The sequence below is a fragment of the Idiotropiscis lumnitzeri genome, chromosome 20 (genome assembly GCF_059441095.1).
Source record: "Idiotropiscis lumnitzeri isolate Australia: NSW breed Sydney's pygmy pipehorse chromosome 20, RoL_Ilum_1.0, whole genome shotgun sequence".
In the NCBI taxonomy this organism is placed as follows: Eukaryota; Metazoa; Chordata; class Actinopteri; order Syngnathiformes; family Syngnathidae; genus Idiotropiscis; species Idiotropiscis lumnitzeri.
Genome location: NC_142410.1, coordinates 8,238,182 through 8,261,828, shown reverse-complemented (window position 1 = coordinate 8,261,828; position 23,647 = coordinate 8,238,182). Strand labels below are relative to the sequence as shown.

Sequence of the window (23,647 nt, the reverse complement as noted above, 5' to 3'; positions counted from 1 at the left end):
GGGGGGGGCATGAAAAGCAGCCGCTTCTTCCTTCCACACAAACCCCTGCAGGTCAAGGGGACTAATCCTACCAGAAATTTCCATGCTGGAGTTTCTGGATTCTATGTAGTCCTACAAACATATTAACAAGGAGCGGACATTTTACTCAGTAGGAACATCTCATGTTGCTTTGACAAAGTCTACCTTATTACACCAATTTGGGAAGGACATTGTTTGATCACAAGTGCAAAACGCAGGCTAATGTAAGGCCGCATTTTGTTAGCACGGGTTACTTTTCAACCTGATGGACCATCGGACGTTGTAGACATAACCTGCTCCTGAGCAGGTTTGAGATAAGCGATCAAAACATACGAGAAGCACTGACCTGACTCGGTCAACATTCCCGAAAGTGGAGCTTTATGTGTTGCTCTGCTTATGTACAAGATTTAGGACCACGCTGAAAAGAGAAAAAAAAAAAGTAGTAGTAGAATTAAGCAAATAAAGCCATGGTTTTACGGGGAAAAAAAAGTACGAGACAATGCAACATTTAAATAGAATTACGTAACGACATTAAAATGAAAGAAAATCAAGTCATGCATAAACCGGAAAACAAAAATCTTCATTTTAAACAGAATAAATTCATGATTTTGAGAAAATGAAGTTGTCACTAAGATAATTAGATTGTAACTTGAAGGTTGGAATAGAAAAAGCTAACATTGAAAGAAAAGGAACGTTATTTTATTGTTATTTTTTACATTTAAAATAAAAAAAAAAATTAAAAAAGACATTCCTGGAAAAAAAAAGTCATTATAAAAGATAGAAAAAAAGTACATTTTAAGAGAAGACATGATTTAAAGAGAATAAAATTTATTTTATGAAATTTAAAAAAAAATGGAATTTAGTAGATTATGAGATTAACAAAATGAGATTTAATTTAATTTTATCAATAATAACAATTGATATAAAAATGGAGATGTTTACTTTTCCGATTGGCCCTTTTAACCGTTTATATTTTTATCATGGCCACAAAATAACTACTCAATATGCAAACAGTCATATTATTATTAGATTTTTTTTTTTTCATCAACAGTTCCCGAGCTGTAAGAGCATAATCTCATATAGTCGGCATGCATGCTGTAAAAGTGCGTAACCCTCAGCCGATGCTCATTAGCAGGCCCAAGCTACACCCAACAGCACAAAGTTGGCGGGGGAAAAAAAAAATCAAAGTAGCTTCTATGTACACTAATCCTGCTGAAAACAAACCAAAGGAAGTGTGTGAACATGAAATAATTAAGATTTTTTTTTTTTTTTGTATTTCTACGCAAAAAGGCGTCTTGCAACGAGTGTATTGTTGCAGTCTTGAATGCTTGAAAAGTTTTTCCTGTATTAGCTTTTAGTTGCCTTTGACCTCCAAATACGAGTATTTCAAATAGGAGCATTTAAATCATGCACTTTGACGTATTAAATGACTTAAGGATGCAGCTGTGATACTAATTCTGGTAACAGTAGAAGCAGAATTATATCCTCACGAGTCACTCGCGTCAAAATGAGAATCTTATCATGTGAAGGAGCCAACGGTTGAATGTGAATCGCTTCGTGGCACACGAAAAAGCGACAGACAGGTCCTTGAATTTCAATACGGTTATTTTTACGATGGGAAAAGCTATTACTGATCATGCGAACGGATATTTTGAAGCTTTTTTTTTTTTATGTGTATATGACACTGCTCACAAAAAGTTTGAGATATTGGGCGAGCCTATAATGCACTTAATTTGATGTCAAATCTTTGTGATCAAAATGTCTAAATGGTCGACGTTTCAGTACTTTTTGCACAATTTCCAACGACGTCAGCTTTCAATCCTTTCTGAGACTCTTCCCGTCTCTTTTTATTCCTTTTGTAACCCTGCTGATCAACAACTGATCAATTGTTAATTGCCGTCTTGCTCTCGTGAAGTCAAAATGTGACCGGTATGATTCTTGATAAAACAGCTAGTAAGGAATTTTACCTCGCTAGAGAACTGCAAGTTGTAAAAAAAAAAAAAAAAATGTGCATTTTAGGTTCATCGTGCAACTTTAAATGAAGCCCAATGAGTAACTTTAGTCGAGAAGGTGATGTGTTGACTTGTGCCAAAAGGTGGCGCTGTTAGGACACCTTACACTACATTGAGCTGTTGCATACTGACAATGAAGAAACAATAAAGATGATTAAGAATCAATTCACCCAGAGTGTTATTTGGCTATTGTATTTCAAGGTATAAAAGAAAAAAGAAAATCGTATTGCATGATAAATACGATTTAAAACAACCAAGTCTTAATGGCTGTTTTAGAAACGAGATTTTTTTTGTTTTAATTGCAAACTCCATGCATGCTTAGCAAATCTTTTCTCTTTGCCTTATCGATCTGACAGGCAAGCGCCCCTCTCTGACCTTGTGTCGCCGCCTGCTCCTCTTTGATCTTTCTGTTCGCTTGCTTGTTTGTTTGTCGTCCTCCTTGTCACATCTGGACATTGTACCTGCCAAACAGCACGGCAGTCCGCACGTTTTCGAGCGCATTCACAGCGCCGTTTTGTTTCTCCATCCTTGTCCTCCAAGGCTTTCTGCGTTCAGCCCACTGAGCGGCAACGGCAAACGGGCCGCGCGGGTTGGCAGCAAGGCGCGGCCGAGTCGTCCGTGGTGTAGTCGGCCGCAGATACGGACGGGTCGGTGGCGATGTCCCATAATAAGCGCTCCCTCCAGAGAGCGACCCTGTCGGCTGCCGCTTGGTATTCAGGTGTCCCGACCTTTAAGGGTGTTTCCTCAGCCTCGTCACGTTCTAGGTCAAATATCAACGGCGGGTTATGGAGCTCTTGTGGTCCGATGTCACCGCCACATGCTTCGGATGAACCTGTAGCATGTACATTGGAGGTATTAAAAAAAGTATCAAACTAAAGTTTTTGGGGGGAGAAACATAGCGATTAAAATATGGTAAAAAAGAAAATCAAATTCATAATAAATGAGAGCTAAAGTTGTTGTGTGTAAAATGAGGACGCTGAGATTATAATCTCGTGAGCACAGCGTGCATGATGTCACTCAGTTTGCGACAAATTGACTTTGAATGTACACAAACAAAAAGTTGTGGACCCCTTGATTCATTTTTGACCCATTTTTGATTATTATTTTTTTTTTTTAACATAAATCTAAAAAAAATCTTCCCAAAAAATGTCTTCCAAGAAGTTCTTGTATTGAAAGTTGGCTTCCTGTTCAGCACTTTTTTTATGCAAGACAGATATTTGCGTACAACAGTTTTGTTGTTGAGTAGGATAGTGGATATATTAAGAGCACGCATTTTGCACATATGCACAGATTTTTTTCCAGATTTAAATCAGCTTTTGTGGCCACCTGAGTCGCACCGATAAAAGATTGTGACCCCCGCCGGCATTTAAGTTGCCAATCCCTAATCAATATATGTGAAAGAATAATTTAAAGCAAATCTAAATGCAATTGCGTGACAGTAACACAACACTAACTTTATCTAACAACACGCCCAACATTCTGTTTCTCCTTCACTGGTGTCATGTGATGCCCGTACGGTCAAAATGTGACAAAACACGATATGTGCGTGCCACATACCTGTCTGGTAGAACGCTTTGTATTTCCCAGCTCGCACTGTCTGCAAGTCACCAAACTGCCCTGCGGCACCACTGTTCGGATGGAAGAGCATCTAAAAATAAACAAAATAGATCTATGTAACCCCTCAAACTGGCGCTGGCTGTCATGCCGCCTCTCAACCCGTTCAACTCGTTTCTCCAAGCGTTCACCATAGCTGACTCCGACGCGCGGCACGTTTCTAACTTCAACGTGGCGTGTTATTGTGATGTGCTCTCTCAGCAGGTTTTCTAACCTAACGACAATCTCTGAGTGCTAATTCACTTATCAGTTTGGAATGATTGCATTGATTGACTTCGAGCCTACGTACCATGTGACCGGTTTGTTCGCCGTGCAGCAGGACACTTGTGACATCAATGCCATCGTAGCGCCGGTCCGAAGGGGGCGTCACCGCCGCCAGGGATAGGAGCGTCGGGAAAATGTCCATACCACTGTGAACATGTTTGTTTGTTTTTTTTTTACGCGAATTATCAGTTCATTTAACACAGGAAAACGCAAGCATGCAATTGTGTCTAATAAAAAGTTTGTGTGGTGCAGTAAACAACGGGAAAAGGATGGCAGCATGGTTTCAAGTGTCATTGGAGTTTACAGCCGTAAGAAGGCAACATGCCTGAGCAGGGCCGTGCTGGTGGCGTTTGCAGGGATCACGCCAGGCCAGTAGGCCACGGATGGCACCCGGTGGCCTCCTTCCCAGGTGGTCTTCTTAGCTGAACCCCCACCTGACAAAAAAAATAATAAAATAATTCTAAAACTCCTCGTTCCAGTTCAGTTCCTCATGACATACTCTGGTTCTTCCTCAGATTTAAAAAAAAAAATAGGAATGTGAAGTAAAAGGCCATAAATCACAGGTGCCAAACTTAAGGCCCGTGGGCCAGATCCGGCCCGCCATCATTTTATTAGGCCCGCTAAAGTGAAATCATCCATCTATTATCTGTACCGCTTCTCCTCACGAGCGTTTTGTTTATTGAAGTTTTACCTCTTTCAGTCTGCCACTTTCCTTTGAATGGTCCTGCACTTCCTGCATACTGACACTTCTGCTCCCAAGGACCGTTGTCACCTAAATTTTTTCAGATAACGGTTGTACTCAGATGTGAAAAAAAAAAAACTGTCCCGATCGGAGCGCAAGATTTACCAGTGAACCAGATGAGCGTGTTATCTGTATTGGAAGCACTCCTGATCGACCCCACGAGGCGATCCATTTCTTGCAGGCTGGCAGCGTACACTTGGCTGTCGGGTGGCGAATGGGTGGCGGTGGGTGTGAAAGGTGGGGGGGCTAAGGGGACGTGCATTTGAGCTAGCGCTAAATAAAGGAAATAGGCCTGTCCACGCTCTCTGCAAGGACACAAAAGATATTAAGATGAACTCATTCAATGCCATTGACGGATATAGACGCCCAAAAAAGTATATTCATTTTGCTGAGGCTGGCAGTGAACGAGTTAATGTCCACACAGTTGCGTTAGCGTTAGCATTAAGCTAGCGGACTGAAAAGCTGAGCGACTGCATGTGGTCGTTTTAAGTACACAAAGCGTAATTCTTTGCTTTATGTTCATTTTGTCAATAAACTTCAACCATGGCAAGAATTAGTCAAAAATTGGATTTGATTGTTGTGAAGCCCGCGAGGAAGAAATAAATTGGCAGCTCATAACCCTTGATCTTGGATTGTGTAAGTGTTCCGAATGTCGTGGTTTTGGAGCGTGTGACCTCAGCGCTGCTGATGCAACACCGACGTATTGGTATTTTATCAACCTTCAAGGTTGTTGTATTACAGTACCACTTTGAACATGCAGTCGCGCTCATAACCGATGCGTTTCACCCTCCATTGACATCACATCATTTTTCTTCTCCTCGTTAATGCAAGGCATGCGGCGCCAAACTTTACAGGCGATATGAAATATGTGCGGTTTTGTCAGTTGCCACTGAAATCTTTCACATGACCTTGATTTATAGCATGTTTATTCTCACGCCGAGCTATACGCAAACACATACACAAGCACTTACGAATTTGGCAGCTTTGCTTATGATCAGCGTCGAGATGATTTCCACATGTCCCGAGCGGCACTTTACCTCGCATGGCGTATTGTTCTCAGCGCAGCAGACTGGTACTGTTGCGTGAGCGTCCACAGGTTGAGCGGCTGCTCCACAATGCTGCTGTTTTCGATCAAAGGAAGGCCCACTTTGGAATAGCAGCTCGGATGTTTGGGTTTATTCCTCCTCGATCTACAATAATGAATTATAATAATGTACGATGTGTGTTTAGCACATGCACGCACATCCTTGCAAATCCACACTGAGGATTTAGAATCGATATTTGAATCCTACCTACCTGATTACTTGCGGTCCAAATGCGTCACAACTGAGGCACTGGGGAAGATCATATCCGGGGTTGTCAGTGCATCCCATATCGTTGCTGTAGGGAATTCCGAAGAAGTAGTCAAAACCTGTTCAGGAGACAGGAAACGGCTTCGTTTTAATTTTGCACTCCAAGACACATGAGTCATTAATTGCCATTGCCAAACTGCACAATGCAATGAATGATGTTTTTGTTTGGTTTATTTCTACTTCTTGAAAGACATTTCCAAGAACAATTATGTAACATGAATTATGCGTCTCTTGGAATATTACTTTTATAATCTTCAATTCCTATTCCATCATTTTCAAACTTGAACGTGTTTTTTTTTTGCTAGCTTAGTGTTGCACACATGAGCATTTTACATGGGATTGATTTTTCATTTAAACGAACGCACGCGGCGGTCACGGGTCGCATTTGTAAATTATTGATATGAAACCCAACGCGGTGAGGCTGGGAAGCGTCATTTGGAAAGAGAGACAGATAGGGGATGGGAGTTGATATTAGGTGAGGAGTCAAAAGTCTAGATCCAATGACATTGTTTGGTGTGCCTCCAGCCTCAACCCAAACACGAACCTTAAAGACGCAAACTTGACAGAATGATGAAACACGTGGAATGCATTTTCTTTAATTGTTTCTTTGGCAAACTATTTTACACAAAGGGCTACATTTGATCTTTAAAATGGACAGATGGGCCAGGTTGTAGTTGAAGTATTTAAAAAAAAAGTATGCAAAATAGTTTACTCTGATTATTATTATTATTAATTACTACTACTAATAATAATAATTTAATAATAATAATAATAATAATAATGCTTATTATTGTTATTATTAATTTTATTTTATAATTGAGAATTATTTTTACTGTATTATTTACAATGGCTCAGTCACAAAAAAATACAATTACAAATTCCACTTTTGTATAGTTGCAACCCGGTAAGGTCAAAGTCCTCCTTACCTCTTTTTGTTGGGCCATATGGTCCATTATGGCCGAGATGCCATTTTCCAATCATGGCAGTATAGTAACCGGCCTGCTGTAGGAGCTGCGGCAAGGTGATTTCGGACAGCGGCAGACCGCCAACGGAGCCCACGGCATAATTGCGCGTGACCCCATTCCTGAGTCCGTAGCGGCCGGTCAGGATGGAAGCTCGGGATGGGGAGCAGGTTGACGCTGGAGAATGGAAGTCTGAGAATCTGGAATGAATCATGATGAGAGTGGGAGACCTTACAGAAGACCGCCGGTGAGTTCGCGTTAATAATTTAGTTCTACCTCATTCCTAGCTCTGCCATCAGGTTAAGATTTGGTGTGTTGTTGGCCTTCTGCTCAGGCCAGTTTACGTCCAAGTCGCCCCATCCTATATCATCAGCCAAGATGACAATGAAGTTGGGTTTGTTATTGTGCTTTTGAGCCCCAGCTGCCCGCTCCGACGTCAGATGGAAAAACAGGCCGCACAGCAGCAGCCCACAAACAAGCAGCGATGTGAATGTCTCCAGCATTTTGTGACAAAACCTGAATAGAGTTAAAAAAAAAAAAAAAAGTTTTGGAGAGAAGTTAGTTTAAAAATCTAAAACAGGTTTTGTATGTTTTGCATCAAATAAGCGGTTACGATGAGAACAATTGTAAAAACAAAAAAATGGGATAAAGAATCAAGAAAGTTAAGGAAGATTTTAATTTTTACTAATTTATTCCCAATGCATATTTTTAAATAATTTAAACATATATAAGCAATTAGTGAAGCGATTAAAATGTTTAACTAATTAATCACAGAAAAAAAAAACTATAATTAATTGCAATTAATCACGTTATTCAACTACAATTTTTTGTGCAGCTTGTAACAGATAGTCACTGAAATAATATATTGGAATTAATGTAAAATCACCAAATATTTAGTGTATGGTAATTCAAATACCGTTCTAACAGTTTTTTTTAATCTGTGAATACAATCTAAACAGTGTCATTTTTTGTTGAAACTGAGTTAACTGCATTAAAATATTTGACTGCATTAAAAATATTAGTCTCCATGCTTTAATTTTGACAGCCCTACTAAGTATATTTCTATATTACATTTGTACATTATTATTATTTCTAGAAATTTGATGTGCCAGAGAAACGAATAAGGGGCAGATTTGGGATCAGCACAAAAAAAAAAAAGCAATCTAGAAAAATTTACTTACATCTGATTAAATATTATTTTTGCAAAATCAGTGCAATTATCAGGTTAGATCGTGTTAGTAAAAAGAAACAAACAAACAAAAAAAAAACGTTGGTCAGTGCAGTACACCGATGCTGAGTTTCCCATGACTGGGCACCCAAACAACTCAATACGCCACCGTCCACGCCTCGCCACAAAAGAACCGCGTTCGCCTTTGTGGAAACGGCTTCAATGGTGAAGAGCGAACACACAACGTTGTCACTTACTGACAAAATGTAAGCGCAACGATGACATCCACGTCCCGAACAGCGCCTCCACACCCTCGAAGGGTGTACACTTTGCAAGTTTGGCATGCTTGTTTGGAAAACTGGCTGGAACCAGATCTGTCTTTAACCCTTTGCTTTCCCATGAGGGGGGAGAGAGAAGCGCGTGTGTGTGGACAAAGTAAAGCGGCTTGAGCACTTTTTGACACGAGGAGTCGCTTGTATGCTGGGGAGAAGGCGCGTGCAGGTGAGACGCAACATGGCGGTTTTGACAAGGACGAGCGAGATCCATGATATGGTGTCGGTCTGTTTTTATTTTTTTGTTTAGTTTTTTTTTTTTTTATCCCTCTACAATAGAGCGGGTGAGGGCTTCCAGTGTGATCGTTCGGTGATTGGAGTCAAACCGTGCGTGGGCGACTGTGAGCCGGGGACACGCGCGGGGGAAGGGAGCATTGCGTCAGCCGCGCCGCCTTCACTTGCTCCGCTGCCGGAGCGTCAACATTCAATTTAGTCTGCGCTACTTATAAAATCATTTGCAACAATGCAAAAGTGCTCCCGAGCCGAGTGTATTGTATTATTTATGGAACGTCATAAGTACGCACGCGGTAATGGGGCATTCATTGTGGATAGTTGTTTACTACAAATGGCTGATTACGATTATGGTACAAGAACTTTTTTTTTTGTTTAAATTGTGTATCACACACAGTTTTGAATGTTTATTATTTAACATTTGTTTTAAATCAGATTTAATAAATTTTTTTTCAGTATTTGGTTTCAATATTATGCAGCACAGTGGCGCACAGCAGTGGTCGCCAACCATTGGTCTGCGGGCCGGTACTGGTCCGCTCAGATGGAAGGAAAAAAATTGCAGTACTTCCAGTTTTTTTATTCCTTTTTTTCATTTTTCCATGCCCTCCTGGGGCTCAAGATCAGGGGATGTCATCAACTGTGGGCATGTGAAGCCCTTTGAGACTTTCTTGTGATTAAGGGCTATATAAATAAATTGGACTTGACTTGACTAATTGTCTCGGTTGCATCACGCTAATATTAAACCCACAAGCGAGCAGTAATAATTAAAAAATTAATAATGATGTTTTGTTTTGTTTCTTTAAAGAAATGGTGCTGTGTGGACTCAAGAGACCAAATTTCTTGGGGCCGAACATATACACCGAGGCCCCAGATGGAGGCTGGGGATGGGTGGTGGCTGTGGCCTTTTTCTTGGTGGAGGTCTTCACCTATGGAACCATCAAGAGCTTTGGTATCTTCCTCCAAGAGCTGATGAAGGAATTTGGGGAGAGCAACAGCCGCGTCTCCTGGATCATTTCTATCTGCGTCTTTGTCATGACCTTTAACGGTGAGCACTGAATGATTTTTCGGATTGTGAAATGTGGACGTTGAATGAATCCTTTGGATCATCTTGAAACTGTCTAATCAATGTTTAAACATTCTTTGTGGTAAAAATGTGTTGAGCACTGTTAATATTACAACTTTGCTAATAATAAACTTACAACTGAGGATCGCCTGGGTGATAGATGTAAACTTTAGCATGAACCCAAAGAAATGTTAAAAGAAGTTCAACTCTAATGTAATGTATAACGTTACATTTACGCAATGTCGGAAGAATGAATTAATGATTTATTTTTTTTATTTTTTGCAACATTGCCCCAATCTCAGTTGGTGAGTCTTAGGCAAGAGAATAACACGCTTCCGAAAAGTGCAACCAAGCCAAGCTGCCGGCCTCACGTCTGTCCGAATAACACTTAACATGAAATAGTTACACAACGATCCTTTGTTTGAAATTAATCTAGTCAATTCTTTTTAAAAAAAAACAAGCCACAGAATAGAGAGAGGAAAACAAACAAACATGCTATTAATTAATTTTGGCTGAACAGAATAGTTCACCCTGAGTCTGAGACACACAAAGTCAATATTTTTCCAGAATTTTCCCCTCCAGAAATTTGGAAATGAAATCCGTACCTTTGAAGAACTGCAATAATCGTCCGTATGAAACATTCAATCAGATTGCGCCCTGACTGACCTAAGATGAACTAAAACGACTAATATGCGCAGGGCCGCTCTCCTCGGTGATGACCAACCGCTTCGGCTTCCAACTTGTGGTCATGATCGGAGGCGTACTGATCTCCTCTGGGACAATCGCTACGAGCTTCACCACCTCCATCAATCAAATGTACATCACCTACGGCATCGTGGCAGGTTTGAAACGACTCTTTGTGCCTTTTAATGAAGCGGGCTTAAAAGATGATTTGTGATCTGGAATGCCGCTTGTCGTCCTTGCAGGTCTTGGCTACTGCTTGACATTTTTACCCACGGTGACGATCCTGTCACATTATTTCACACGACGACGCTCACTGGTAACCGCCATCGCCTCCACTGGAGAGGCCCTGTCCATGTTTGCGCTCGCCCCGGGTAAGTTTCGAAAGGATGTCTGAGGGAATGTCGCAGACTTTGGGGCACTTTACTATCTGCTGTTCATCTTCAGCCTTCTCGTCTTTGAGGGATTTTATCGGCTGGCGTCACACCATGGCGGTGATCGGAGCTTTGCAAGGCACCATCATTATTTGCGGCGCTCTGCTTCGGCCAATCGTCATCCAACCCAAAGCAAGCCAGGAGACAGAGACGGAAGGATCGTCGCCAAAGAGCGAGGAAGCTCAAAGCGCGCCGGGGAACGTGGAGCACACCACCAAAGACGACTTGATGACGAATGAGGCAAATGGAGGAGATTTGGGGAGAAAACCTGACGTCCGGTATGAGGTCAACTGCGAAGATGAGAGCACTTTACTCACAAAGGAAGCAGCAGAGTTGCCCCTGCATCGAAATAACGACTCGGACGCCGTCGAAGGACAGAAGAAAGACGTCGAGAGACGAGTCGGCGAGAAAGCCGCGAAGAAGTTTCAACTTCTGGATTTCTCCATACTCAAAGAGTGCAGCTTCATTTTCTACTCACTGTTTGGATTGTTCGCCACGCTGGGCTTCTTCGCCCCTCAACTCTACATCATCGAGCTGAGCGTCAGTCGAGGCGTGGAGCGGGATCGCGCCACCTACATGCTCTCCGCCATGGCGGTAGCCGAGATTGTCGGTCGCTTTTTTATCGGATGGCTTCTGACGCAGAATCGAATCCAGAAGAGGAAGCTGCTCGTCCTCCTGGCTTGTGTCATTTCCATGACTGTGGACCTGCTGGGATTTACTCTGGTCACCGAGTTTTACGGTCTGGCGGTTTGCTGCGCTGTGTACGGGTTCTTCATGGGCACGCTTGCATGCACGCATATTCCCATGCTGGCAGAAGATGACGTGGTGGGTTTGGAGAGGATGTCCTCCGCCGCTGGAGTGTACGTGTTCATACACAGCTTCGCTGGCCTGGCTGGACCCCCACTCGGAGGTAAATGTCACCTCACGTCAAAGAATTCTCTCAAAGTAGGGCTGCGTCCATCCGATTGGGTGATTTTCATCGGATTGGTGTCAGAAAAGCATAAATTGAAACAGAGCCATGGTGTCAAGAGTGAAAGAATGCAAGGAATTGATGAAAAAAAAATGCCTGTTTTAATACTAGACCAAAATAGAAATTAAAATCCCAGAATAGCTGGAACTCATTTTACATTAGCCTCAAAAATAATGTCACTGACTTCCATTAACGACCCGGGCTACACTTAGCCCCTACCGACATTCAAAACATCCTTCATTGACACCAATTGCAGTATAGTACTACTTTCCTATTTAGACACAGCTTTGGCACCACCTTGTGGTGACTTGGGGACAAAGCAACAAACTGGGGATAGGTTCAACAAGTTGAATTTGTGAATTGAGAACCTCACAGCGCTGAGGAGATTCCACAGCTGAGGTCTGCGTGACAAGTTGACGTGTCCCTGTAAGCGCTTGACAATTTTGTCCTCGTCCCTAGGTGTGTTAGTGGACGTGACTCAGAACTACGGGTCAGCCTTCTACTCGTGCGCAGCCGGCATGGCGATAAGTGCCGTGTTCCTGGGCTTAGTGAGACCCGCCAAGAGAGGACTACTTTGCAGGAAGAGGACATTAAGACTAAACGAAGACGCGCCTGATGTTGTCCAAGGGGACTTTACGGACGTCGCTGACGTCAACAAAGCGGGAAAACCAACAGACAGTAGCGAGGGTGACGAAGAGGAACCAAATCAAGACAGAAATCATGTCGGATGACACTAAGGTTATAGATGTCGCTCGAGCTTTTCTCAACAGTGCCGATTATGCTGCCAAAGGTTATCTGAAGGTGGATACGAAACAAAAAAAAGGGGGACATTGTTTAAGATGCCGTCCTGGTCGCTTTGAGGCCATCAGAAATTGCGACTTGCATACCTAAAGTACCAAAAAGTGTTTCTTTCTCGAGCAAGTTAATACTGTACTGTTGAAATGGCTTTAATTTACAAAATCTTTTGATATAGTCTTCAGGGAATCAGGGTCAGTTTTGCTAATTACCTGAATAATAGCCGGTCAAACTGTGAAGCCGCTTTAGTAGCAAATACTGTACATGAAACGTCTGTAACATCAACTCCTGCGTTTGTGTTACAGAACATCAAGCAAGCTCAGGAGAAATGTGTGATTGAAATAGTTTTTTTTTTTTTAACCAACGCGCACATGTTGTGAGATGTCAAAGATGCACTATTTTTGTAATGAAAAACATGTTCGCTCGCAATAAATCTTTAAATTGCAGTTTTTACTTTCTACTAGATTGCGTGCAGGAATACAATAAATATAAACATTGACACCTCTTAATTTTTGACATTCAAGATTTTGATTTCTTTAAACCAAAAGCAAGATGAGATATGCTAAAAAAGTAGCGCATCTTATTTTTGTTACCGTTTATTGACTTTCAGTATGTCTCGGCATCTCTGCAGCCACACTTTGGCCGTATGAAAGGCTTCAGTAGGTTTGGGAAAGGAAGTCTCCGTTGGCGCTGGGCTCGGCTCCTCTTCCATCCACTGCTGTAAGGCCTGTGGAGCACACAAGAAGCGGAAATGAAATACCTAAAATGCAAATACACAATTATCTGAGTGTATGTTGCCTCCTTCTATTCTTCTTGTCCATAGACATCATTAGAGATTGGAGATTTTGTGTGTGTGCGTGTGTGTTCTTTTTTTAAGTATCTATTTTTTTAAATATCAAACTTGGGAATATTCAAAAAACTGAATTATCAAAATTGTCCAATGGTGAATTTTACAAGTATGTTGGAGGCCTTAATTTTATAAGCATGGCTAATTTTTTTTTGCCTGTTGACATTTACTTGTCTTATTTTTTTTTTAAATTGCACTGTGTATGACGGTTGAAATAAAGTTCACCTTCGCCTTGATCTCTACCTAGCTTCCGGGACCTGCAACTAAAAACAATTTCAATTTGAAGGTGTATTTGCACATCATCTCTAGAGATCTGATACAATTGTGCCGTCCTAAAAATGGAGCGGTGGACTAGTGGTTAGCACGTCCTCGTAGTTCTAGGGTTCAGGGTTGAAATCTAATCTAAAGGCTGTAAAACATAGCTCGCAACGTCAAAAATGCAATTTTGAAGAATCCGTTCTAAACACTTTTACTGTGAATAAATCACAATCCAAAGTGACGCTCATGTCTCACCTCATATCTCTCGGCTATGTTAAACCCCACGGAGACCTGAAGTTTGCGTAAGCAGATGGGACAGAGATCCAGCGGGCGCCGGTCGGACTCCTCCAGGTGGTTGGAGCCCTGCATGACACAGCTCAACCATTGGCAGTGCCTCATCCCAAACATATGGCCGATTTCATGTGTCATCGTCTGGCGAGAAAGCATTCCATTAGATTTAGTTTTTTTCGAAAGAGAATGTTAATACAACCTTGCAGGATCGCAGAAGCAGAGTGCTAACGATGGTGGGCGTGTAATGGCCATCAAAGATGGAATAGTCCCCCTGCTTTGGTTGTTGCTTCTTCTTCACCCTTCCTGCGTAACTTTTGCTGTAGAAATCGTCGTCATACCTGGCAAAGCTGAAAACACCAATTCCTGCAAAATGTCAATTAATCAGTGGGGCAAAGAACTCTCCCAGGATTTTAATGGAGCGCCATCCAGTGGTGTGGTAACCAAATTACAGGCCCATCATCTTCATTCTCAGGTAATGTTACATCGCTCACATTTTCAAACAAAAATGATCATTGCTGTCTTTTGAAAAGTACATTTTTGATTAAGCTCTTGGGTTCGAAATCATCACAATTGTTTTAGTTACAAGACTAAATTTGATTCACATAGCACTTTTTTTTTTTACTTGATCAGATGATCTGCAAAGCTCACTCCAGACAGACATGAGGCTGAGATTGAAACACGTAAACCTCTCTCGTGCTAACGTGCTAACCACAAGGCCACCATGCTGCCCTGAATCTGTTTTTGTCTCTGAGCAATTTATGAATTGCTAAGTAAAAATCTTACCCCTGTGAAGTGATGCTTGTCCAAATACGAAATTCCAGGACTCTCGTGGGTACAGGTCAATCATTGTGATTCCAATAACACAAAAAGCATATTTTGGTTTCCGGTTCCACAAAAACTGCAGCAGATCACCTACCAGAGGAAATGGCAATGTTTTAAACAAAGCATCTTTAAACTGCCATGGTTCATTGACGTGTGGAGCCTACTAGGCTTTAAATGGATATTTCCAATTACCAGTGAGCAGCTGAAGGTTTTGTGAGCCATGGTTAATCCTGAAAGAGCACCCTGTTTGTGCAACTGTGACAGCTGGTAACCAACGAACAGGCAGCCCATAGAAGAAGGCTTGGCAGTATTCTCGAAGCCATTCCACGTACTGCTCTGTCTGAGGCCCGGCCTCGCCAAAAGAACCTGTAACAAAACATGAGGCTCAAACAACAGCTGGCAAACACTGCGATCAATGAAATACTTTTGTAACAAAGAAAAATCATCACAGGTGTTACACTATTACGTATGGAGACAAAAAGACAACTCACCTATGGTCTGAATGCAAATAGTGCCACAGCTTGCACTTGGGGTCTTTCGCTGAGTGTCTCTATAAAAGCTCTCAAAATCTTGAGGCTCCTCAGGATGAGAGGGAATCCAGTCTGAGTCTGAGTGCACAGTAACGGGCTGGAAAACAGAACCAGGCCGCCCTGGATGTAGTCCTTCTTCTAAAAGGTGACGTTCTTCTTTGGTGTACTGTTTATAAAGTTCAGCCAAGTCCTTGCAATTGGAAACCAATGCTGTTTGCAGGGTCTCTGCGGAGTGGTGAATCGCCTTCATCTGTGAAAGAAAAATGAAAGAAGGGCCTGTAAAAACACAATGACAGAAACACCCCAGACACATTTCTCTGGAGACACAGAAATGACTTGGATATATATATATATATATCGTGTGCCCTATGTATGAATAGAAATAACGTCCTGCCAATATGATAATTTGAGGCAAAGAAATAGGTTATATTTTCACATAAAAATACAAATTAACAACACTGTATTAATATAATTCCTGGACATGTATGTAAACGAGTGCATGAACAACAATGTGGCCGCAATAAGTATTTCTTTGGTGCCACGGAACTATGCATCGAGAATTAGGCATCAATCACGCACAGGTTTCGACAGGGCTTTGTTCGCATAAGACTGAAAAATATTTTTGTTTGGTGAACTGTTGTGATGTATTTTTTATGTATATGTTGAATAATGGTTGGAATGCGGGCATGAAATTGAACCCACAATTATTTTGACATTAATTTTAATTTACAGTGCATCTCCGCACAATTTTAATTCGGCACCCAACGGTTTGCATCCTAATGGTTTAAAAAAACGGGTTCGACTATAATTTTCATTTTTCAGCAGATTCTAATTTGGAATACCTGTTTACAAATTAAATTTACAACAAACTAAATAAGTGAATATATAATTAAATAGGTAAAAACAATAATTATTAGTTAATTAGTGGGCCACAAATAAGTATATTGTCGAATATTAACATTTCGTTTACAGTACATTTCCGATTACAGTACAGGCTAGCTGCAACAGCATTTTTCTCCCGGTCAAATCGAAACAGTTCGAACAGTTTAAAAAAAACTGCCTGGGTAAGTGATGGAAATACAGGGTAGGCAATACAAATAACTGAAATAACACGCGAGTGACGAAAATAGAGTAAATAAAAGGGAATTACGTCGTGACCCGAAAGCTACTTTTATGCTACGTCGCTACTTTCTCCTTTGGTCGATGACGTCAGGACAACAGAGGGGCGTGGCTTACTGACGTCAAGGAAACGTTAGGGACAACTGTAGTTGACACGAGCTGCGGAGCTCAGGTCATTTCAAAGCTAAACTGTCACTTATGTGACTCGACAACTTTAGCGTTATGGTGTTTTTTTTTTTAGCACATTAATTGATAAGATTTGACCGTTCTTAGTTCTTTCCGACGAACAGCCCGCTCCCGTTTCCTTTTTTTTTTTCTCAGCAGGGCGAGCGGAATACGACAGCGGAAGAACTTGGTCACGGTGCAGCGTTTTTGGGGTTAGTTAGCTCCAACAATTAGCCGTGTCAACGTTAGCAGGCTTTGCTGTCATGCCAATATTTGCAGAAGATTTCTACTAGGGTTCAACTGTTAGCTGTTCGCCACTTAGCAACCGAGCAGAAGGCTACGATTGGAAGTGTGATCTTGCATCTTCTCGAGCCGGCTGGAGCCCCTCACACACGCACGCACACTCACACACGTCAAATAAGGAATTGGAGTATGTCTTGCGGTATAGTTTTGGAGCTATAGCCCGAGCCAGAAGCTTTTTACATTCAAATTCAACTCACAGGGAGTGTCCACCTTTCTCTTTGCTACATCTGCCCAGACTGCAGCAATGCTGACAGATAACAGGTACAGTAAATGCATTTATGTGTGCCTTATTGTTGCCGTTGCATGCCAATGTCATGTTATCAACTCCAGAGAGAACTTACTGAACCGTCAATGTCCCTGTCATTATATGTGATCATGTAACTGCCGTGATTGTGTGCAGCCGTCGCTATTTTTGGTTCATCTCAGTGCTCTTTTAGACGCACGCCCCCCCAACACTCCCCCCTCCTTTCCGCTCCTCACTGCATCATTCCTTTCAACACACACCGCATTTGAAAATGTTCCTTTTTGCACGTTACCCTGAGTACAGGAAGCGCCATCGGAGCAGTGACAGTGAAGAGAATCAACAGCTGAGTCCTCAGGCCAAGAGGTCAGGAAGGGGTCCGTGCCTACTGGTATCCGATTTGGACTCCGAGGTACACGTGTTGTGTTGAACAATGTTTTATTTAGCAGCCTAGTAAAAGCCTGTTTCTCTTTTTGTGTACTCAGTCTTCAAGCAGTGACAGCAGCAGTGGCATCTGCAGTACGGATAGAACCACGGTGGTCACGAGCAGGCCGTGCATCCACAGCCAGAGCAACCGCATCCCCCAGTACTCCCCCAGCAGCAAGCCCAAGGACTCGGCGGTCTCGGCGCAGCACGGTTTCCATGGCGACGGCAGCACTTTCTCCTACGACTCCATCAACAAGGTCCTGAGGGAGGCGCACTTCAGCAGTCTACAGACGAGAGGGCGCCCGGCTTCGACATGACCGGCGACATCCCTGACGCCGTTTCACATCTCGCGCCCGGGTTGAGCGGACGGAGCCCTCCGGGTCCAAACGGGGTGAATGAAGAGTGGGGACGTTTACATATAATGAGCTGCAAGGCTCATCCCCACCCCTGCCATATACCATTTGTGAAGACCATAAGCACATTTGCCTTTTCATGGCCCAGTCACTGTGGTTTATTGTGCAGTATTGATATGCGTGTGCGTGTGAATGCGACCTGTGCACTTTATAAAGAGGTATTGTTCTCTTGACATGCGTGCATTGATGTGTGGACATGTTCATTGGTGCTAATCACGAGAGAAGTGGAATCCAAAGTGCTTGCAAAAGTACATAAAGCGTTGCACTTTACTCCAAAAGGCGTAAGTCTGTTTTTTTCCCCACCACGTCAACATCACACCACATGTTCCCATGCAAAAAAAAAAATGTTTTTTTTGATATGAGAAATAGAATGCTACTTTTATAATATATAAAAACGACAAATGGAATGTAAATTAATGTCTCACGAATGATGAATTGAAAGCAATATTTTATTTTTTTCAAGTCGACCTTTGGAAACTGCAATGAAAGAAAAGCTCTGTACCTGCCAAATATTTGACATCTTCACAAATTGCCTAATAATTTTGAAGCATTTAGCAGCTGTGCATATACTGACTCCAAATGTCACTTTGTTTGACTCATCGCGTCACTGGTTCCCCACGACACCATTTTAAAAGTGTAGACATGCACTCTAGCACCTCTTGTGTGTTAGTTGACAAGCTGTAAACACAATAAATAATAGTAGCATCACGTTATGTGACAGAAAATCATCTTTCATACGTTTGCATATAAATATACTAGCAAACACGGGAAGACAACTCTAAGAAATCTGTTTTAGTGCAAACCAGAGGACAAGTTGGAGGTTCCGGATGTGCTGCGGAGGTTGTTTTTGTTGACGAAAATCAATCCTGAGATAAGACAACTAAAGAAGCAAGACGTGAGCCGGTCAATTCTTGGAGAGACAGAAAGTCCAAAACACAAGTTGGACGTGACCGCCTTTGTGAGACTCCTGAACAAATTAATCTTCGTTCTACCACAGGTGGGCAAAATAAAATGGAGGGGCGGGGTTAGACAATTCATAGAAAAAGAAAAATTGAGTGTGTAAAATAATTCTCATTTGTGTGTATGTAGTGTAAGAGAATAATAGAAAAATATTATAAGAATAAAAACATTTTAAAAACCAATACCCAATTTTAGAGTTAAAAGAAATGCCTAAAGAAAAGCCCACAACTACCAAATATAAATACTTTGCCCACTTCTGCGTTACATGAACATGATACTTTTTAATCCCTTCGGAAAACGAAAACTCAAAAGGTGAAACGTGTCTCGCTAGAGGTCAAGAGTTGAGAAACGCGAAGGCGGACGACTCTTGGCTGCTCTCCGACGCAACCGAAGCTGGCCTGTCAGGTTGATTTTCTTTTCGAAAGTCCTGGAGTGAGTCTGGGGCCACGTGGGCCGTGGGCGACTCGCACAGAGGCCTCGCTCTGTTCACGAGCTTCATACCACTGAACAGGGATAGTCTGCCGACACACGGGTGAATACACTCCTCATCTTTAGCAGCTGTCACCTCAGTCCTAAAAGGCGCCGGTTGCTCAGTCATGGGGGGGTTCTCGCAGCTATCCTCAGCGAATAACGAGGACGGATGATCGTGATGAGGAGACAGCGTGGGCTCTAAAAAACCAGAGTATGCAGACGTAAGAAGTTGTCTGTGGTTGACCTGATGACTGCCGCCGGGTGGATCCTGTTTGGCCGCACGGTGAGCTCCACCCATCAGAGCCTTGAACTGTCGAAGGATCTGGTAGAAGCAGATAGGAAAACAAAGTAGTCGTATCGTATCTCAGTTTTAAACATTCAAAGTGCTGCGCTGGCTTTGGCACCTTTGTGGCTTTGTTGGCCGCAGGTCCTGCAGGGCTCTCACTGAGCTGACGGAGCCTGCGTTGCGTCGCGCCAAAAATGTGCTCAAGAGACAGAAGGTCAGCAGTCATGAGGCAGGCCACAGCACACAATGCCCTCTGGAGGTAAAAATGAGAAGTACAATATTTCAGTTTTTTGGAACGCAAAAATGTGTGACAAGCAGTTTAAGATTGAGCAAAGATGATTTCAATTTAGAAGTAGAAGGGATGTCGGAAGACGGAACAACACTCGCACATCTTCTTTATCCTCAGCAAAGAAAAGCTATTGTCATTGCGGCTTACAAGGATCAACTTTTGACCATTTCCAGGTGGCCTAAACGTGCACTCCAGAAGAAGCAGCACAATGTCCCATGAATTGTAAAAAAAAAATTTAATTAATAATACATTGCAAAGTGCTATTTCCCAAAATATATATATATTTTTAATAAACCTATAAAATGGTTAAAAGGAAAGAACTGGATAGAAAATGAGCACAATGGCTATTCAACGGTTATTACCATGTTAACAGTGTTGGAGGGATCTTGCAGCCTGCTCGAGAGCAACTCCACCACAACCTCACAGTTAAGAGTGGAGCACCTGACAGGATTAAACAAAGACACTAAAGTCAACAAACACAAATACTGGACTCACATGCAGCTCAACAAATTGCAAAACTGTAGACCGGAACCTCTCAAAGCACAGACTGTTCTTCAATGGGAAGAAAAACAAGGCTGCTCAGTTAATCCTTTCATATTCGCTGAATGTGTCTCACGTGATGTCGTGCATGATGGCGCTGCCAAGTTGAGAGCGATTTTAGAAGCACATTTTTTTCTGACGAGAGGATTCACTGTATCACACGCGTGAGCTGAGCACAATTCAATGAAGCTGCTGTTACTGACTCTTTGATAAAGTGCTGGCTCTCCTCGTTGGACAGAAACACTCTGGAGCCTTCCATTAGCTTGCTCACGAGCGCCATCTCCTGGCCGCAGTCCCCCAACTGCAACGCTTCAACCCTGCAGAGCAGAGAAGGCACATCAACTTCTGTAGCGCAGTGATTTCCAGTCATGTCATCAAAAGTTTACTGACGGTCAAGTTCAATTAACTTGTAAAAAAAAAAAAAATGAAAAATGAAAATGAAAAAGGCTTCTTCACTTTCAATTATTGATTTTTGCATGAAGCAATGATGGACTGCATTTTTTAAGAATTGACCATATTAAGACAAAAAAATAGAAATGTATTTTTAAATAATTTTTTTTTATAAAAAAAAAAAGCCAACTAACCGACCAAAATCAAGTCGAGTTGTTGTTTTGTTTTTTTTGCTAATTGTAGCCTTTTGCGATCTGAAAATGTGCAATGTCAATTTGAATTTGACAAATTATTCAGCCCTAGTGTGTAGTCTGTGCCTTCCAAACTGGAGTTGCCTTGTGATTTTAAACTGGAAATGAGCCGCTCCACTCACCGCTCCGACAGGTCCCCGCTGCTTTCCCGGCTGGCCCCTGATTGGCTCCCGGTGCACGCCGACTTGCTCCCCGCAGACGCCCTGCTATTTGTGGAGATGTCCTGAGATGAGTTGTGAGAGGAGTTGTTGCCACTGTCGGTCTCTTCCCAGCCGCCTCCGACCTGTCCTGGACACCGCTGGGTCGATCCTGTTGTGACATGGGTAGCAAAGCATAATATTTTTACAAATACAAATTTCATGAATTAACAAAATGGATTGATGTTTAAAATTTGTGATTTTGGACCTTTAAGTCGGCGGGCAGGCAGACTGTAGGCACATGCGGGTACAGCCACTTCTACTGGTGCAGATGGCGCCACTACAGCCCGGTAGTGGTTGTCGTGGAGACGGATGCCCTGGTGCTCTGTCGGGGGGAGGACGGCACTGGCCACTACTTCTGCAGCTTTCTGGATCTTATCCAGAAGTGAGTCATTGCCTGCTGACAAATACAGATAAAAAAAAAACAATGGCAAAAAAGCTGCACAGATGATGCGACCTGTGCAGAGAGTGACTCACCTGTCACCTGCTTTCCTGGATTGTAGCCAAAGCCCTGCATTCCGGCCCTGCGGGAGGCCACTGATCCCATACCTGGACGGAGAGACACCACCTCAACTTTGATAGAATTTGTTTGTACAATGAAGTCAAACATTTATCACACCCTTGCAAATTTGAGTAAAGTATTTTTTTAAAATATCTTCAACAGGTCATTTCTAACTTGAAACAGCACAATATAACAAACACAAAGTTGTAAAAATACACTTTAGTCATTACTCACCCATGGTTGATGTGGGCATATTTAATGGCAGCACACCACTTTTTACATAAAATGAGTCAGTGAAAAGTAGCCGTGCAACTTCCTGCAAGCAGAAAAAGGCATCCAGTTAAGTTTTAGTGTGTGGGGGTGCGATTAGCAATATTGAAATGGAATCTTTATTTATTTCTTTTTTACCTGTGCCTTGTTTCTAACTTTCTGATACAAAGCTGTGCCGTGGATGGGATCGGGAGGTCCACTATATACTAAAAATAAATAAATAAATAAATAGTGATTATTCATGTTACTGCAGCCACTGAAGGAGAACTTCTGAGAAGAGTGAACAAAATGTCCAACCTGAAGCTTGCTGAATGAAGGTGGAATTCCTCCTGAGTTCGGTGAGGAAATGTTTGGAGCCATGGCTGCACAGATGAACGAAGATCTTAAGCACCTGAAGCACAAGAGATCAGGATCAATTTGTTTCCAAACCTCGATTGTATGAATGCCCGCAAAGGTGACTTGTACCTTCTTCCATCTACTTGAAGAGCATTTAAATGTTATGCCTGTCACTATACAAAAATACATTGACTCACCTTGAGTTTGACATGACAGGATTCGACTTGAAGCCTCTCAAGCAGGTACTCTAACAAACACTGATCACTCGCCAAAGACTCGTGAGAGATTTCTGCAAAAGGGAAGGCAGTTAAGGGCTTTCGAAAATCGGTGCAGACCAGCCGATTTTAAGCTCCTGCAACAAACGTGCAATGCATAAAGGGAAGCCAAAGGATACTTCCAATTTCTTGGAAAAGGTAGCCAGGACAGGGGCTCTCATCATCTGCTGTCGCCTTCATTAGAGTCGGGACCTTCAGTAGTGTAGGTAGAGAAATTGTTTGTTTAGACGCAAATTCACTGAGAGTCAACCCCTAATTGTTATCGTGTTGACCCCGAAGCACCTGCTACTTTGAAAAGCTGACAAACATGCAATAATGAGTCAAAACGACAATTGATAGTCAGTTTCAAATAGCAGGCGATGTTGCTTGCCAGCTAATGAATGGCATAGCCACCTAGCTTATGTGACACGTAAGCAAAAATGACAAACGAGTCCTACAGTATTTTGCTAATGTGTGAATTAACAACTTCTAAGCAAAATAACTGTCACTTACTTTCTGAAGGAAAGCTAACCGTTCCATGAATGTAGCCATGATTTAGCAATCCTAGCTGCGGGTTACTCATCTTTCAGCGGACCCAGTGAAGGCGGGGCTGGATGTGACAGCTAGCCAATCAGAGGAAGAAGTGAAGATCCAATCGCTGAACGCAGAATGGGCTATGTCTTTTGGTGGACGAAAAAACGAGCAAATCATAATTCAGGAATAAGCCCAGTCAATTATTTTTTTAAATAATATTATTTCCTAATTTATCCATGTAAAAAACGTTTTGATGTTGGGTGAAAAAAATACAAATTAAAAAATATGTTTGGAAACGCCTGCAAAGCTAAATC

At 42.2% G+C, this 23,647-nt stretch overlaps 4 protein-coding genes across 12 annotated transcripts; 2 read left to right on the top strand and 2 right to left on the bottom strand.

Annotated features, from left to right (window-relative positions):
* Positions 1–2: 2 nt before the first annotated feature.
* Positions 3–16,642, bottom strand: arsg (arylsulfatase G). 6 transcript variants are annotated; one of them, XR_015840035.1, is made up of 17 exons: positions 15,348–16,586; positions 15,049–15,222; positions 14,818–14,946; positions 14,234–14,397; positions 13,999–14,175; positions 13,232–13,365; positions 7,241–7,480; positions 6,929–7,164; positions 5,947–6,061; positions 5,688–5,840; positions 4,756–4,955; positions 4,600–4,680; positions 4,234–4,342; positions 3,934–4,054; positions 3,588–3,678; positions 2,406–2,862; positions 3–436 (listed from the first exon to the last, which is right to left on the bottom strand). XR_015840035.1 is itself a non-coding variant. In XM_088284474.1 (17 exons), exons 2-17 carry the CDS (start codon positions 15,634–15,636, stop codon positions 2,582–2,584), a joined length of 2,694 nt encoding a protein of 897 aa, XP_088140600.1. In that variant the 5' UTR covers positions 16,537–16,642; the 3' UTR covers positions 2,207–2,581. The 6 variants fall into 6 exon arrangements, 5 of the variants coding, with proteins under 5 accessions (XP_088140600.1, XP_088140599.1, XP_088140602.1 ...); XM_088284474.1 differs by lacking the exon at positions 3–436 and having other exon boundaries at positions 2,207–2,862; positions 15,348–15,636; positions 16,537–16,642; XM_088284473.1 differs by lacking the exon at positions 3–436 and having other exon boundaries at positions 2,207–2,862.
* Positions 8,422–13,065, top strand: LOC148317479 (monocarboxylate transporter 7-like). Of its 3 annotated transcripts, none has more exons than XM_088284480.1 (6): positions 8,422–8,633; positions 9,501–9,740; positions 10,457–10,600; positions 10,685–10,813; positions 10,887–11,783; positions 12,303–13,065. In XM_088284480.1, the coding sequence occupies exons 2-6, from the start codon at positions 9,503–9,505 to the stop codon at positions 12,572–12,574; spliced, it is 1,680 nt and encodes a 559-aa protein (XP_088140606.1). In that variant the 5' UTR covers positions 8,422–8,633; positions 9,501–9,502; the 3' UTR covers positions 12,575–13,065. The 3 variants fall into 3 exon arrangements, with proteins under 3 accessions (XP_088140606.1, XP_088140607.1, XP_088140605.1); XM_088284481.1 differs by lacking the exon at positions 8,422–8,633 and adding an exon at positions 8,706–8,748; XM_088284479.1 differs by lacking the exon at positions 8,422–8,633 and adding an exon at positions 8,850–9,048.
* Positions 16,573–18,323, top strand: LOC148317477 (uncharacterized). Its single transcript, XM_088284488.1, has 3 exons — positions 16,573–17,234; positions 17,521–17,626; positions 17,700–18,323. Exons 1-3 carry the CDS (start codon positions 17,218–17,220, stop codon positions 17,955–17,957), a joined length of 381 nt encoding a protein of 126 aa, XP_088140614.1. The 5' UTR covers positions 16,573–17,217; the 3' UTR covers positions 17,958–18,323.
* Positions 18,324–18,483: 160 nt separating this feature from the next.
* On the bottom strand, positions 18,484–23,440 carry tepsin (TEPSIN adaptor related protein complex 4 accessory protein). 2 transcript variants are annotated; one of them, XM_088284482.1, is made up of 13 exons: positions 23,313–23,440; positions 22,940–23,012; positions 22,743–22,834; positions 22,507–22,600; positions 22,348–22,415; positions 22,174–22,255; positions 21,915–21,986; positions 21,646–21,837; positions 21,363–21,549; positions 20,803–20,916; positions 20,422–20,500; positions 19,889–20,023; positions 18,484–19,806 (listed from the first exon to the last, which is right to left on the bottom strand). In XM_088284482.1, the coding sequence occupies exons 1-13, from the start codon at positions 23,349–23,351 to the stop codon at positions 19,348–19,350; spliced, it is 1,686 nt and encodes a 561-aa protein (XP_088140608.1). In that variant the 5' UTR covers positions 23,352–23,440; the 3' UTR covers positions 18,484–19,347. The 2 variants fall into 2 exon arrangements, with proteins under 2 accessions (XP_088140608.1, XP_088140609.1); XM_088284483.1 differs by having other exon boundaries at positions 21,646–21,834.
* Between the last annotated feature and the right edge of the window lie 207 nt (positions 23,441–23,647).